This window comes from Coccinella septempunctata, chromosome 2 (genome assembly GCF_907165205.1).
Source record: "Coccinella septempunctata chromosome 2, icCocSept1.1, whole genome shotgun sequence".
Classification (NCBI taxonomy): domain Eukaryota; kingdom Metazoa; phylum Arthropoda; class Insecta; order Coleoptera; family Coccinellidae; genus Coccinella; species Coccinella septempunctata.
The window spans coordinates 42,652,371-42,667,355 of record NC_058190.1 but is presented as its reverse complement, the minus strand read 5'-3'; the positions used below and the strand labels follow the sequence as shown (position 1 = coordinate 42,667,355).

General features: G+C 31.8%; 2 protein-coding genes across 4 annotated transcripts; both read left to right on the top strand.

Moving 5' to 3' along the window:
• Positions 1–92: 92 nt before the first annotated feature.
• Positions 93–4,509, top strand: LOC123307275 (ephrin-B2-like). 2 transcript variants are annotated; one of them, XM_044889512.1, is made up of 3 exons: positions 93–330; positions 2,511–3,045; positions 3,872–4,509. In XM_044889512.1, the coding sequence occupies exons 2-3, from the start codon at positions 2,559–2,561 to the stop codon at positions 4,180–4,182; spliced, it is 798 nt and encodes a 265-aa protein (XP_044745447.1). In that variant the 5' UTR covers positions 93–330; positions 2,511–2,558; the 3' UTR covers positions 4,183–4,509. The 2 variants fall into 2 exon arrangements, with proteins under 2 accessions (XP_044745447.1, XP_044745450.1); XM_044889515.1 differs by lacking the exon at positions 93–330 and adding an exon at positions 571–742.
• Positions 4,510–7,803: 3,294 nt separating this feature from the next.
• On the top strand, positions 7,804–13,520 carry LOC123307409 (enolase-phosphatase E1-like). Of its 2 annotated transcripts, XM_044889697.1 has the most exons (6): positions 7,804–8,059; positions 9,653–9,885; positions 10,264–10,517; positions 10,884–11,053; positions 11,415–11,550; positions 11,724–13,520. In XM_044889697.1, the coding sequence occupies exons 1-6, from the start codon at positions 7,958–7,960 to the stop codon at positions 12,788–12,790; spliced, it is 1,962 nt and encodes a 653-aa protein (XP_044745632.1). In that variant the 5' UTR covers positions 7,804–7,957; the 3' UTR covers positions 12,791–13,520. The 2 variants fall into 2 exon arrangements, with proteins under 2 accessions (XP_044745632.1, XP_044745633.1); XM_044889698.1 differs by lacking the exon at positions 11,724–13,520 and having other exon boundaries at positions 11,133–11,495.
• Positions 13,521–14,985: the final 1,465 nt, after the last annotated feature.

Sequence of the window (14,985 nt, the reverse complement as noted above, 5' to 3'; positions counted from 1 at the left end):
ATTTGAAGTTAGTCGTCTATTAAATTGAAATCCCACGAAGTTAGCTATGAAAGTAACTTGAACTATCAAACAGCATCGCATTATTCTGTATAGATGTCGCCACAATCGTTCAAGCTGGCCAAGACGAGACAAAATGGCAAGGAATGTTGTAAAAAATCGAATTAAAGTGATGTTTTAATAACATTTGGGAATTTTGTATTAGTGTAGAGTTCTAAATTATATATTTTTGGACCTTGTGATGAGTAGTGTTCAATGTGTTTATGCAATGTTAATTGTGTTTTCGGTTTAGTGAGTCTTTCCCAATTATGAATCCTGTACTCTTAACAATAGGTAAGCCATGTCTTATCAATCACCTTTGTATATTTTTAGTAAATTATAAATTAAGTTTATTGATTAGTCTATCATAAAATCGCGGATAAGCTGTCGGGAACTTATTTGAGTTGTTTGGACATTGTGCTGTGAACAAGAAAGTAAATATTGGAAATTAAACATAGCACAGTAGTTAAGTCCGTATTATATTCGAGAGGTATTGGAAATATAGATTCAAACCTGACAACTCGTTTTGTCGGTGGGATTTTCTAAAGCTTCTAGATTATTTTTTGAAATTACAATTTTATTATTGAAACTGAATATTTGAAAAATTCTCATAAATTCAGAAATCGTGATAGTTTTTGTTTACTATTATAGTGTCATATAAAGATAATTTGAACATTTTGTTTCACATAGGATGCCCTTTCTGAGCGTAAGTATTGTTTTTTTTTTAGTTTTTCGAAATCCTTTCAATGAGTATTATACTTTGGATCTTCAATTACCCTCGCAATTACCCATACATTTAATCGAGCATTCAATGTTCTGTAATGTAATGTTATTGATTTGTAAATTTATTATTTGTTTACAAGGAAAAGAGGTACATATTTTTCGAGATATTTTTCTCAACTATCAGTAGAATAATTAACTTTTTTCTCCAATGATAATGTTCATAATGCTTTGGCACATAATATAAAATTTTAAAAATTGGGGGTTTACCGAAAAATTATCTCATTAAACTTTTCAACGAACTCAGATCAGGACTGCAATGCTAGACCAATTTGGTGTCTATAGTGTGGCTAGACACTTTATACAGGATCTCTAAGATCACTAAGAAGTTAACATTGGATATTTCCCATAATGTTTCATACATTCTGTTCCAAATGTAAAAAAGAAGGGAATAATATATATGTAAAAAGAATAACTCGATGAATACCTAATTAATGACACCGAGATTGACACCATCAAAAATTCTTCACCCAACTTTCTATTACAACTAGTAGGTAGATACCTAGTATCTAGATCGAGATCGATTGAAAAAAAAATTGAATTTGAACTTTAAATACAGTTTAGGGGTATGCAGATCCAATTATATCCGTATATTTACTATAAAATTTATTCTTCATTTCATATCAACCAAAAAATTATTTTTATGTGAGCCCTTAAATGGGACACATAATTCTGCCTTGTCCCTAATTTCTCAAGTAATTTAGTATTTGTTTTCTTGGTGTGAATCCATTATTGGATATTACACAGACCATGACACATTGTAAATGTAAATATTTACCAGACCCTTTTGAATATGTAATCAGTGTTCAAATAATTGTTAGATTCTTTTCTAAATATGTATACTCAATTTCCTGCAACTGTGAATTCTAATGTCTATTTCACACCTTTCGTGATTTTCAAATTAACATAAGTTATAGGTGTTAGTGTATGTCATAATAATTATAAATACCATTAATGGATAACAATCTGTGAAAGAAGCATAACATTCTAAATAATGATGCTTCTTCACCATTGAATTTCAAATGCTGAAGTTATGTAGGTATTGAAAAATTTGCAGTGGGTATAATAAATTGTTTATTCTTCTTTTATGTTTTTTGACAGGGGTGATAGTAGTAACATTTGCATTACTAGTGAACAGGTTTTTTTTACCCAATTCATAGTTTCAGTAAGAATAGATAAGATACTTTTCCTAACTGAAAATTTTCCACTTGAGATTCAAACTCACTTTGAAATTAGTAAACATGTTTCTAATTTTCTATGAGAACTGTCCGCAATTTCACTATTCATTACAAATGAACCAAGTTAAGTGAATTCACAAGGATGCAGTATTTTTGAGTGCAATTATTACTTATTTGTATCAATACTTCAACGTCTGAAGTCTGAAAGAACGGTGGAATAGTTTTCTGATTTCAAAAAGCATAACTTCTGAATTTATATAACTTTACGTTATCGATGCAAATACTTAAGTAATGATTGTTGCACTTAATTGAAACTTCATTTTTCTTAATTCACTTACTAGTTTCATAAGGTGTACTTTGTGCTTTTTCTCATTGAGTTAGTTTATTTCTAATGAAAACTGAACTAATAATATCTTCTCTTTCTCAGAAAAAATATTTAATTCAAATTGCTCATAGTTTATTTTAAAATTTAGTGTAATTGTCTTCTATACTTATAGTAATGGATTTATTTTGCAGATTAATCTGAAGAAATGAGAAGGGGACTCTGATCTACAAACTACCGACATGATGTTCTGGAATTTGGGCGTCAGTCTTACACATTGCCTTATCCTTGTTTTACTTCTCACAATACAAACAATATTAGCCCTAAAGCCAGGTAGTGCAAGATTGATGACCATCCACTGGAACTCTACAAACCCTATATTCAGGATCGATAATACAGATAATATTATCGATGTTAATAAGAATAATTTGCCATTTGAATATGACCAAGTGGACTTGATATGTCCCGTTTATACCCAAGGCTCCACAGAAAAGAACATGGAGAAATATATCATATATAACGTGTCGAAAGATGAATATGAGACATGTAGGATAGTGAATCCTAACCCAAGTATTATAGCTGTGTGTGATAAACCATACAAACTTATGTATTTCACAATAACTTTCCGACCTTTCACCCCCCAACCTGGAGGTCTAGAGTTCCACCCAGGACATGATTATTATTTCATATCCACTTCATCCAATGATGATCTACACAGAAGAATTGGAGGTGAGTTCATTGAACAATTTCTATTGAAAAGGGAATATAATCCTTCACATTTCATTCTTTCCAGTTTTATTCAATATTGTTAGTATAAAAAAAATGTTGGCTCATAAAATACCTCAAAAAAATTCCTACATCACATCTACATTCTCTTTTCAGTTGTAACAAACTAAATGAAAATTAGTGAATCACATTGTACAATCCTCAAAAAGAATTCTTGTGCACCAGCTTAGTTAGATAATCTTTCCTCAAGAGTTACTACTCAAAAAAATCCTTGCTTAAAAAAATTAAAAGATTTAACTGCTGTTATATTACTTTAGTCAACAGATGGGTTGAGTGATTGTAGAATATACTCACAAGGTTTAAATAATTTGTGGTTTGTTTGAAGAATGTAATGTACTGTATATCCATTTAGCTGCAGATTATCTGGATGTACTTACCTTATTCTTCAGATTTATCTCAAAAGATCTCCCTCCAAGATGAACATACTTCTATTGCTACTACACTTGTTTTAAGGATAAGCAAAAAACTTGTCAATTTCTTCTAATCCTCACCTCATCTGATGAGAAAAGGATGAATTACGGAAAATTATATTTTAGCTTGGTTCTGGAGATGACTACTGAATTTAAAAAAAATTGAGTCTACTAGATAAATAACATGAGTAAATCATGAATTAGCGAATTCTTTTTGTTTTTGAATTGAGATCCACAGGTTATTACATACTTTCCCTCTGCCAGAGTGCAGTGAATTGTCACTTCCTCTTCCTCAAAATGGAAAACAGTTATTTCTTCATTTTTTCATTTACTAATACTAAAATGGCATGATTTACTAGGAAAGTGCGATTCGCACAACATGAAAATCGTGTTCAAAGTGTGGGATTCCAAAGCGGCTACTACTTCAACCCATAACCCACTGGAGCATTCGCCCACGTGGTGGACTTATCCGTCATGGAGAACGACAACCACAACAGCCCGTCCAACCACGACGCGGCCATCTACTACTACTAAAAAATCCAAGCCACACAAGAAGAAGGAAAACGAAGTAGTCAAAAGTGAACTCACATTAGGAGCCAACTCGTCCAGTGTTAGTGCGAAGTTATTAGTATTATGCGTACTATTCTCAGCGATAGTTGCAATGCGATGAAGTTTCCGTTAAATATGACAGTGTCACACTTAAATGTTGATCATTTAAGTATCTAGATGTTCTTAACGAACTTCAAATCGACCTACAAATGTTTTTGTTTTATACACAATTCATGAGGTCTTCTGAATTTTACTGGTAGTTTTTTTGATGACCTTTTATTTTTTTATTCCTATTTATCTATATTTATTTTTGAAATTGTTCATATCACCCGTGTAGAAAGTAGCGTTTTATGTGATCAAAGTCTTGCCTTCCCTTATTTCATTCTCTGATAGATTTATTAAGCTTAGGAATGTATTATAAGGATTCAATATAAGGTACTAACGTTTACATTCCTTTTGAAATGCCAACGTCGTTCAGCTTATTTTTGCTATAAATTTTAAGTGGTGATTCTAATCATATGAGTGAAAAAATATTGTTGAGAAACAGTTGTTTCACACATATTATCCGAATGATAGCAAAGCAAATACGGCCTAAGAACATCTCCTCAGGCTAAGGATGGCTAATTATAAACATCTAACTAAGGCTTAATGGCTTAGTGTGACTTAAATATCCTCAGAAAATTGGTGTATCCAGTATTTGTGAATGATTGCTGGAAATGAGGCTCAGGTGAGAAAAGTGTGATTTTCATGGAGAATATGCTATTCATGTCCTTTGTGAAGCTTTTTTCTTTATATTCCAGACTTTTATATATTATTTTTTCAAACAATTATGATGTAGTGGTGTTCACTGGATTTGAAGCAGAAAATTTTATTCTATTCTAGTAACCTCATAGGTTATTAGAACAGCTTCAATCGGTAATAATTTGGAATCCGCGGGCTAGTCGCAGTTATTCATCAGTACCTCCTTTTCTAAAATTTTAACTAGAAATTTGATGAAAATCAGTTCCTTCCAAATTTGAAAGCACTCATTTGGAAAACCTATTTTTATACCCCAGTGTTTTATGATTACCTTCATTAATTTCTAACTTTTAAATGAAAAATAAATCCAGTGCTGTTTCATTGAATTCATTGCTTGTTCAATGAAAATACATATTCATATTTTAGTTTCTACAGATCTAAAAAACTGATAGAAATTTTTTGATTGATTAGATCAGAGACATCGTACTTAGGTTGTCAAGAATAAAAACTTCTTGGAGCATTTTAATTCAAATATTTACCCCATTAAAAAATTATTCATTGTGAAGGACCAATATTGAAGTTGAATTAAAATTCTTCGATTAGAATTATGTCACAGCTGACATTGGCTTTTGAATATGTCGTATGCAAATGATATGGAAACTAAATGATGATGAATCTATTTATTTATTTCCTCTTATTATCACCACGCTAAATTTCAAACATACATGTTTTCTGAAAGAAATAATTCAGGCTTTTATGATCCCGTCATTTCAAAATTTGATTTTGTATATTTTTTTTATTGTTTTCCTCCAGGTGTTCCGAAGTGGTGTTTCAGATACTCGATTTGAAATGAACCCTTTATTAACTAGTGTAATGAATCGTGCCTAAATGAATGTGAATTTCGTTAAAGTCATCGAAAAGACCTTTGCCTTTACAGTAAAGTTCACAAGACACATATAAGATGGACAATATGATATATATTTTTATTTATGCTTCAAAAATGAATTGGTGTTTGTACAGTTTTTTATATGTTATCAAGATAATAAGCATAATTGCACTTTAGTGACCAATTTGAAGGAAATGGACATGAAATATTGTGTAAATGTTATATTTTTCGGTCAGTTGGTTGATTCGTAGATTATAAACAGTGTTGAACATTCGATTCCGGGATACTTGTATAATTGTCAAGACTGAAATCTAGTTTTATTGTGTTTCTACGAAAGTATTAATCTTCGAATAGTGGCTTTAGTATTTCCGGTTTCAGGTATTATTAATGCTTGCTAAGATATATTTGTACTTAATTTATATTTTCCCAATATGTGATTTATTGTAAACTCCATGACATTTTTCATTAGTAATTTATGTTAGTATTATTTACTTTAATATTTGAAGTGCTTATAGAACTTATATTTTATGTAAGATGAACGCATTCATTCGATAAGAAAAAACTATATCTTGTTTTATATCATATTTTGTTCCTACTAATTAGTATTGCCTTGAGATTAGATTATCGTTCTATCACAAAGTACTTCATTGAATTCTTGCTCATAGCCATTACGTTGTCTTTTCACTTCACATTATTTATCCGTGAATATCTACAATTTTAAAGATATAGACTGATTTGTTGCTCTCCATTTTTAATTCCATATTTATTTTTAATCCTAAACAGTATCTCAAAATGGAATCATTTTTATCTGAAACTGCAAATACTAGATCTGTCGTGTGTAGAGCAGTAGTTAACAATATATTATAATTGATGTAATTTTAATTATAAACAACATTGCAGAAGCCATAGACATAATGAATTCTCGAAAGTTTCTCGTAATAAGTGTTGAACCTAATATTCAGTTGAATAGTTTCCAATGACATCCTTCAATTGCGTGAAATTTTTTTTTCGGTTTGTCAAATAAATGTATATTTTTTAAAACTCATCCATATAACGGTCCCATGTTTGTTATCGAAAAACCCATAGGTGAAATACACTTGTATGTATTATGATTGTAAAATGCACCTTCATATAAATATAACATAGTAAGTATATACATAATTATATAAAATATACATAATGCCATTTTCATTCGACTTTTATTTTGAATCCTGTATCCTCGAGTTTCCAATCAACTATTCGATTTTATAGAGAATGGTTTAACCCCTCATACTAACAATGAATTTTGGCGGAAGAGTTCACTCGATGGGGATACATGTTTTACGGCCTGTTCCGATATTGCTGAACAGTACTGTCAGTATTTCAGAAACGATGCCTATTGGCCCAGTCGTTCGAGTTCTATTGTTATTCGATTGCGGGCCAGTACTAACAGCAATATCGGAACAGGCCCCTTCTCAGTCCAATGATAAGAGCACTTGACAGTAATCAGAAGGTTGTGGGTTCAAGTCCCGGCTGAGGTGATACTTTTTCCAGAATTCGAATTGAGTTTCTGAGTGAAGGAAAAGAACGTTAGCTTTCGAGATTCACCAAAGACTAAACGGTAGATTGAACTTGACGATTTGATTTGATTTCTCCATTGAGTAAAGTGATGAAAGGGAATAATTTATTACAGAATTTATTTTTTATTGGATTCATGAATCAATTTTAACTGAAGGAGAATAATAAATTATGATGAGAGAAGTTGATTGGCAGATGTTTTTCATTTCGGCACATTAATTGGAATTTTATCGTCAGTTTGACTAAAACCATTGTATGAAAAAATGTATGAAAAGCACTTCCACCATATATTGCTTACGTTGAGATTAATTCTGCAACGCATGAAACAACTGAATCTCATTTTCGTACCCCGAATGGAAACACGATGATTCCCTGATTCTCTTTGCTGAAAAAAGTGGCGAAAAAACAAAAAATGTGAAAATTATTAGATTAATCGATCGAAATTTCTTTGTTATCATATAGCTGAAATTTGCCGCGAAAATCCGCGAACCGTTGAATTTGGCTGCGAATAGCATGCGCTTTGCAAGGATTCTCCCCGCCATCCCTCTAAAAATAAGTTTCTTGATTTCGCCGATCAGCCACCAACGCCACAACCACCATTTTCTTCCGGTGTATCAGTTGTTTCTCTGCTTTAACATTAAGAATAAAACTTGTTCATAATACCTATTCGAACAGAAAATATATTCATCTAGTCACTTTTCTTTCACCTATAAATATGAGTGAAACTAAGAAATGCATTAGCACACTGGATATGGAAAAAATCTCCGCTATTTTATTAGACGTTGCCGGTACAACAACGGCCATCTCCTTCGTTAAGGTAGGTTCAAGTTTTTCATTACAAATTCAAATTGAAATCTTTGGTACTATTCGATCAGAAGGTTCATTTATATGTATATTTCACGATTTTCGGAGTATTTGCAATTGGTTCGCCCACTGAATGTATGCTGTGAATAGGTACTGTTATTCTGTACTTTTTTTTCTATTTTTTCCTAAACCGTTGATTAAATATAGAAGCAGTTTTAAGTATCAATTTATATTGATATTTTTATTATCAGAAATTCCTGTGTGAAAAGTTGTTTCATTCTGTTCGCATTGGCTCAGGTAAAAATTCAGCCCTTGTTTCCCATTTTCAGTACATTCACATTTCGCTCTGGGAGAGTACAGTCTGTCGCATAATCTACCTAGGTTCTTTGTTGACCATCTGCACTATTGAATTCGCACAATAGAATTCAATTTCATTGTTGTTCATCTGCAATTTTTTTTGTAGAACTTCGTAAATTCATCTCACTTTAGGGGATATTTACTTAGTTTTGAAGATATTTTCCTGTCTTATTTTATAGTTGCGCTATTTGTATTAAATTGAATGAATAATACAACATATATATTTTTTAAAAATCCTTAGGGTAAACATTGCTCAACAGTAAATGGGTAAAAATATATAATGGTAATTTGTGGCACCCATTTTCTTCAAGGTAAATCTTTAAAAAAATAAGAATTAAATTATATTACACCATCTTATGTTGATAGTGCCTGATACTTGAAAAATTGATCACATTACGACTGAAAAATCTAAATTATATGGCTTTTACTTACTATTAGTTGGAGGTCCTAAAAGGAATAGATTCTACCTACATTTTTCTATGAGCAAACATAAGATGTTTCTATTGATGATGTAAAATCCAGCTAAATAATTAATTTTTCACCACTTGTGCACTTTCGTCTGAAGTGCGTAATATATTTCTAATCAAAAAACTGACATTGTTAGTATTCTTATTAATCCACGGGGATGCAGCATTCTTCTGTTTGGCCAAATCATTAATATTGCATAATCCAGTTGATGCCTGCTTCAACAAAATATTAAAGTAAAATGAAAAAGCCATAAACTGATGATTGCTATTTATAGAATTTCTAGCTATCAATTATTATGTTCGTTATTTCACACTATGGTACTTTTTTTGTCACATTAATTGAGATACCTACCTGTATTAATATGTGCACAACAGCTCAATTTTTCAAACAGAAACTTAGTAAACTATAATGGAACATTTTAAAGCCTTTTATTGAGGAGACGTGAACTCTATTACATTTCAGTTGAATTTATTCTTTATTATATATAATAGAAGTTCATATTCTGATGAATGTGGAAAAATAGTAATACAAAGTTAGTATAGAAATGAGAACTCTTACTCAATTGGTAATCAACTACTCAATTAATTACAAATAAAATTTGAAAGAAAGGAATCAATGTGCTCATACCAACAAATTATAATTTTTCTTACTCGTGCATAATTTTTGAAAAATTAAAAAGTTCTTCAAATGAATTTTTATTTGAATGATTGAAATTTTGCACATAAATATCCTAGTAGGATACTTGATAGATTGTATCGATGAGTTCTTATTATTTTTATAGGAAACACTATACCCCTACATCATAAAAAATGCTGAGGAATTCTTGAAGAATAGTTGGGAAACTGAGGAAGTCAAAAAGAGTATTGAACAATTCGAGGAGAAAGATCTAGATGTCACTAAAGCAGCTGAAGTTGTTAAGAATTTAACTGAAAAAGATGATTCGAACAAGGGTCTGAAAACAATTCAGGGACTCCTATTGAAGAAGGGATATGACAGTGGAGAATTGAAAGGACAGTAAGTACCTTCAGTACATCAAACGAGAAATATAACAAAAATGTGAACGACCAATAATTGAAGTAGTCAGTAGAATTGACACCTTTATATAGATTTTATTTTGTCAGTACTCTGAAGGTTGGTATCAAAATAAAAATCTTATAGATGTATTTAGGTAGGTGTAGCAGCATCGTCACAAGAAAAACTAGCGTGAGAAGAGCAATTTTCCATGAACAAATAAAACCACATTTTTCATAGTTCATGAATCGATCATTTGAGATTTTGAGTTTGAATTATTCAGATATTTGGTTTCCTTCACATTTTCCATAAGAGTTTTCTGTCTTCAAAAAATCTCAATGTGATGAATACCAAATGTTATCGATAAATCTTGATTTTTAGTATTTTTGATGATGTGCCTAAATTCTTTGATTCCTGGTCTGCAACCAAGAAGTTTGCACTATTCTCATCTGGAAGTGTTGAATCACAACAACTTTTATTCAAGAACACTTCAGAAGGGGATCTCACTTCACATATCAAAAAGTTCTTCGACCTTGCACTGGGTTCCAAAACTGATTCTGAAACTTATAAAAAGATAGCAAAGGAGTTGGAAGTTGCTCCTGTAGATATTTTGTTTTTAACTGATGATGTTAAAGGTATGTACTAATCCTTACTAACCATTTTAGTATCCTTCGGTAACAATGTAGCTAAGAAAGGTATCAAATAGAAAAGAAACTAATTTATAACCATCGGATAGGGATTGTATTTTATCCAATCGAATTTATAATAGGCGAATTGTGCTAGATTTGTCCTGCTCTGTGCTGTTAAAATTTTTCTTTTATTCCATATGGTTTTGAAGATATTTCACAAAATGTATAAAATGGGCCAGCATAGCGCTTTTCCAATTGATTGATTCAATAATTAAATGTACTAGATGAAAACTCCATTATTTGTTGTATGCTTTAATCTGTGTTCCAAATTTAATTTTTTACTGTCTTAATTTTATAAAATTCTCTTCTCAGAGGCAGAGGCTGCTAAGTCAGCTGATGTGAATGTTGTCCTTGTTGAACGTGAGGGCAATGCTCCAATCTCGGAAGAGTCACGAACTAACTTTACTGTTGTGAGTTCGTTTGCTGAAGTTTCCGCTGAAAAAATGAAGAGGAAAATCGTTGAAGTTGAAGCTTCAGTTGAGGTAAGGCTAAAATGAAACCTAAATATTGTTTATGTTGTGTATTATGGATATTTCATTATTTTTTGAATTCTTTTTCTAGTCTGGTTGCAAAAGGGTAAAACAGATGGGCATTTAAGATGTTAGTGTATTTTAACTTGGGTGTTGTTCTTGTGATGTGAATAAAGTTTGTTATTTTGACCATTATATGTGCAATATTGAAACAAAAGTATTGTCAGATTTTTATTTCCAATAAATTTTTGTTGGGAAATCCGAGTTCTTAATTCTAACCAAACACTGACAAAAATCTGTTTTTTTCTAATGTGAATTGATTAATAGAAAACTTTGATGATTTCCCCTGTAATGTTTTTTTAACTGTTCGTAGGAGCCTCCATCTAAAATGGCCAAAATTGAGGTGGACGAAACCAGTGTTGAAAGTGCTAAGAAAGATGAGGAGAAGGTTGAAGAAAAAAAAGAGACAGAAGTGGAGGCCATGGAGGTTGATCAAGAGTCAGAAAAAGGTGAATATAACACATTTATATTCTGAAAAATTCGATTTTGGATAGCTAGAAATGGTGTAGTATTCAACTAGTATATTATGATGACTTTTATCCACCATCTGCATGTTATAAAAAATCATTATGATTATGTAACTATATGTGAAGAGTAATTTTATTTTCACACTTTCTTCCAGTCGAACAAGAAGTCGTTTCTGAAGAAGTGAAGTCTGAAACTACAAAAACTGCAGGAGAAGAAAAGAAAGCAACAGAAACAATTGAACCAGCACAAAAAGAAACTAAAGCTGAAGAAAAATCTGAAGCCATGGAAGTTGATTCTACTGAAACTGTTCCAAAACCAAATGACACTGAAGCTGACAAAACGAAGGAACAGAAGAAAAGCACAGAAGAATCGACAAACAAGACAGAAATCGAAATAGGCACACAAACAAAGAGTGCGGTAACTAATGAGTGCGAAACTCAAACTACAATATCCTTAGCCGCGGTTGAGGAATTACCAATTAAAAAAGTTGAAGATATACTGAAGTCAACTGAACAAGGCGCTACAGAAGAGAAAGAGGACAAGAAAGACGAGAAAAAGTCAGAAGAAGAGGAAAAAAGTGCGAAAGAAGATTTGAAACAAGATGAAACAGTGAAGATTGAGGAAACAGACAAAACTGAAGAAGCTAAAGAGGATGGCAAGGTAGTAAAAGATGATAAGGAAGAAGCTAAGGAAAGTAACAAATCAGTAGAAAAAGAAGATGTCAAAGATGAAAAAATCGAAGATGATAAGAATGATGTTAAAGAAGATAACAAAGAAGTGAAAGAACATAGCAAGGAAGCAAAAGAAGACATCAAAGACAATACAGAAGTGAAAGAAGACAGTCCAGCAGTAAAAGAAGACTGCAAAGAAGTTAAAGAATCCAAAAGCGAAAATGGCGAAGTTAAGCAAAATGGTGATTCAGTTGAAGTAGAAAAAAGTAAAGAAAAAGAAACTACTGATGAAGAGAAGAAAGAAAGTGTTGACACTAATGGTACTCAAGAAAACGCCGTTTCTGAAACTCAGGCAAATGGTGTTGAAAATGATAAAACTGAGACAGGAAAAGAAAATGAAAGTAAGCTTGCAAATGGCAAAGAAAGTGAGGTTCCTAATGGAGAAACTAGCGAGCCAACAAATGGTGTAATAGAGCAGAATGAAGAAGAAATAAAAGTAAAAAAAATTGGGGACAGTGTGGAGAGTGCACCAGTTAGTGTTGAAGCTTAAATATCAACTGATATCAATGAAACATGTGTTTTAGAGTTTTCCAATTATTATTTATTTCTATCTGTTTAAATCGCTTATGGTAGTTTCGTTAATACTTGTTTTTTTACACTCGTTTATTTTTCAAGTTCTTAAAAAAAAATCAGTTGTCCTTGTGTTTCTTCGATCAATTGTTATTTCAATTATGCCTGATTGCTCTAAGTGCCAAATTTTGTTCGATTTATAAATTCAAGACTGTAATTTGTGGAGACTGTATTTTGTGAATTATCTTAAGTGTATGACCACTTTAGCAGTATTAAAAATCAATTTTTTGGAATTTGGGGGGATTACAAGTTCAACCTATGTTCCATTTTAATAGAGAGAAATTCACACTTGATGTTTATTTCGCTGACTGATGTGAAAATAAGGCTGTTCATTTTTTATATTCCTACTTTTTAAAACCAGAATTTGTATTCCTCCCTATTGTGAGACTAAGCATTTTTAATTGTTAACTCTTGTATGTGATAAATTTGATCAGTCCACAAATACTATTCATCTGAATCGTGAGAAGTGTTCCTGTAAATATATCTGAAATGAAAGCATTCCTTATTTCTTCGTGAATCTCGATGTTCAAGGAGGAGTTCCTTCTGTTCAACAGTTATAATACTCATTAGAATTTATGCTCTCTTTGTTTCATATGAACGTTTTGTATACGTCTATTATTTATAATACATTTTGTAGCACTACATGTAAATTTGAGTATTCTTTCAATACCCTCAAACCCCAATAACTTTCTCAAGATGAGATTTCCAAGAGCTAACCGGAATCTAGTACTGAAATAAAGATTTCAACCTACTGGCAGTTAAATTTAGGGTTAGTGAGTCAGAAATTTCTGGCAAATGCAACTTTTGTGTTAAAAAACCACAAGAGTAGATTTTGTGATGCCAATTCAAAAAATCAAAAGATGTGAACACCCGTCAAAATTAGATTGACAGTAACGAGTCTTGTTAGAGTATATATCTAATATAGAGGGTGATTCCGGAGGAGACTGACAGATTTTAGGAGAAATTTACACTAGTCAAGACAGTTTTGAAACAATCTTCGGTTTATGGCTGGGGGCCTCTATTGAGACTACAAGGTGATTTGTCCGATTTTACTTTTATCAATTATTCTAATATGGCCCATTCAATTTTGATGAAATTTTCAGTGTAGTACAAAATGAATTAGTGCATTCAATAAAACCAATAAGATTTCAAAAATACCGGTTGCAAAGATTATAGAGTTAGTAGCATAGAGAAAGGGAAAGATACTTTTCTCTTGTCTCTGGTTAGTAGTCTATGAACTTTGACCATTTATTGTGATAATTTCAGATTAATAAGTGTGCAGGTTGAAAAAACACCCTGTACATTGCGTTTACAAAACTTCGTTGTACGTTTCAGATTCTAGAATTATGAGTCATTATTCCGGTGTGTTCATTTTTTTTTGGCACAGCTCTGGTTTTGCGAGAAAATTTTTTTGAAAAAAAAAACAATGCATATCTAAATCTCGCTCCAATGCAGCGGGAATATTCTGTACTGAAATTGGGTCTAATCGGACAAATCTCCCTGTAGAGTCTCAATATAGAGACCCCCAGCCATAAACCATTGTTTCTAGCTGACTTGATATCTGTAAACATCTCCTAAAATCTGACAGACTCCACCGGAATCACCCTGTATAAATATGTGATATGAGTATACTTAGTCAAAATATGCCCGTAGAGCGATTTATGAACTAATTGCAATATTTGCTTCGTTCAGTCTAAATAAAATTGAAAAAAACTTGCGAAAACGTTGGAATAAATAAAAACTTACAAGCAGTATACGAAGGTCTATGAGGCAGCATGTATTTTAGCGGGTGGTAGTCATTCTATGGAACACTTATACGATGAAAAGGAATGAACAGTGATCAGAAACTGCTTGTACGTTTTTATTTTTATTTATTCCGAGAAAAGTACCTATACTGTATCGAAATTTTGCAAGAGACTTTTTTCTCCAGAATTGAATGGGAAACCATAAGAGAATTTTATTTTTCGAGAGTCTATCACACAAAAACAATTTTTAAACCCCTAATAATAAAGTTTATGAGATCTAGAAAAATGGTGTGGTATAATGTATATAGTTTTATGACTCAGACTTTTCCTCGAGGAATCATCTCCCTAAGTCCTTCGCATTTGCTTACAG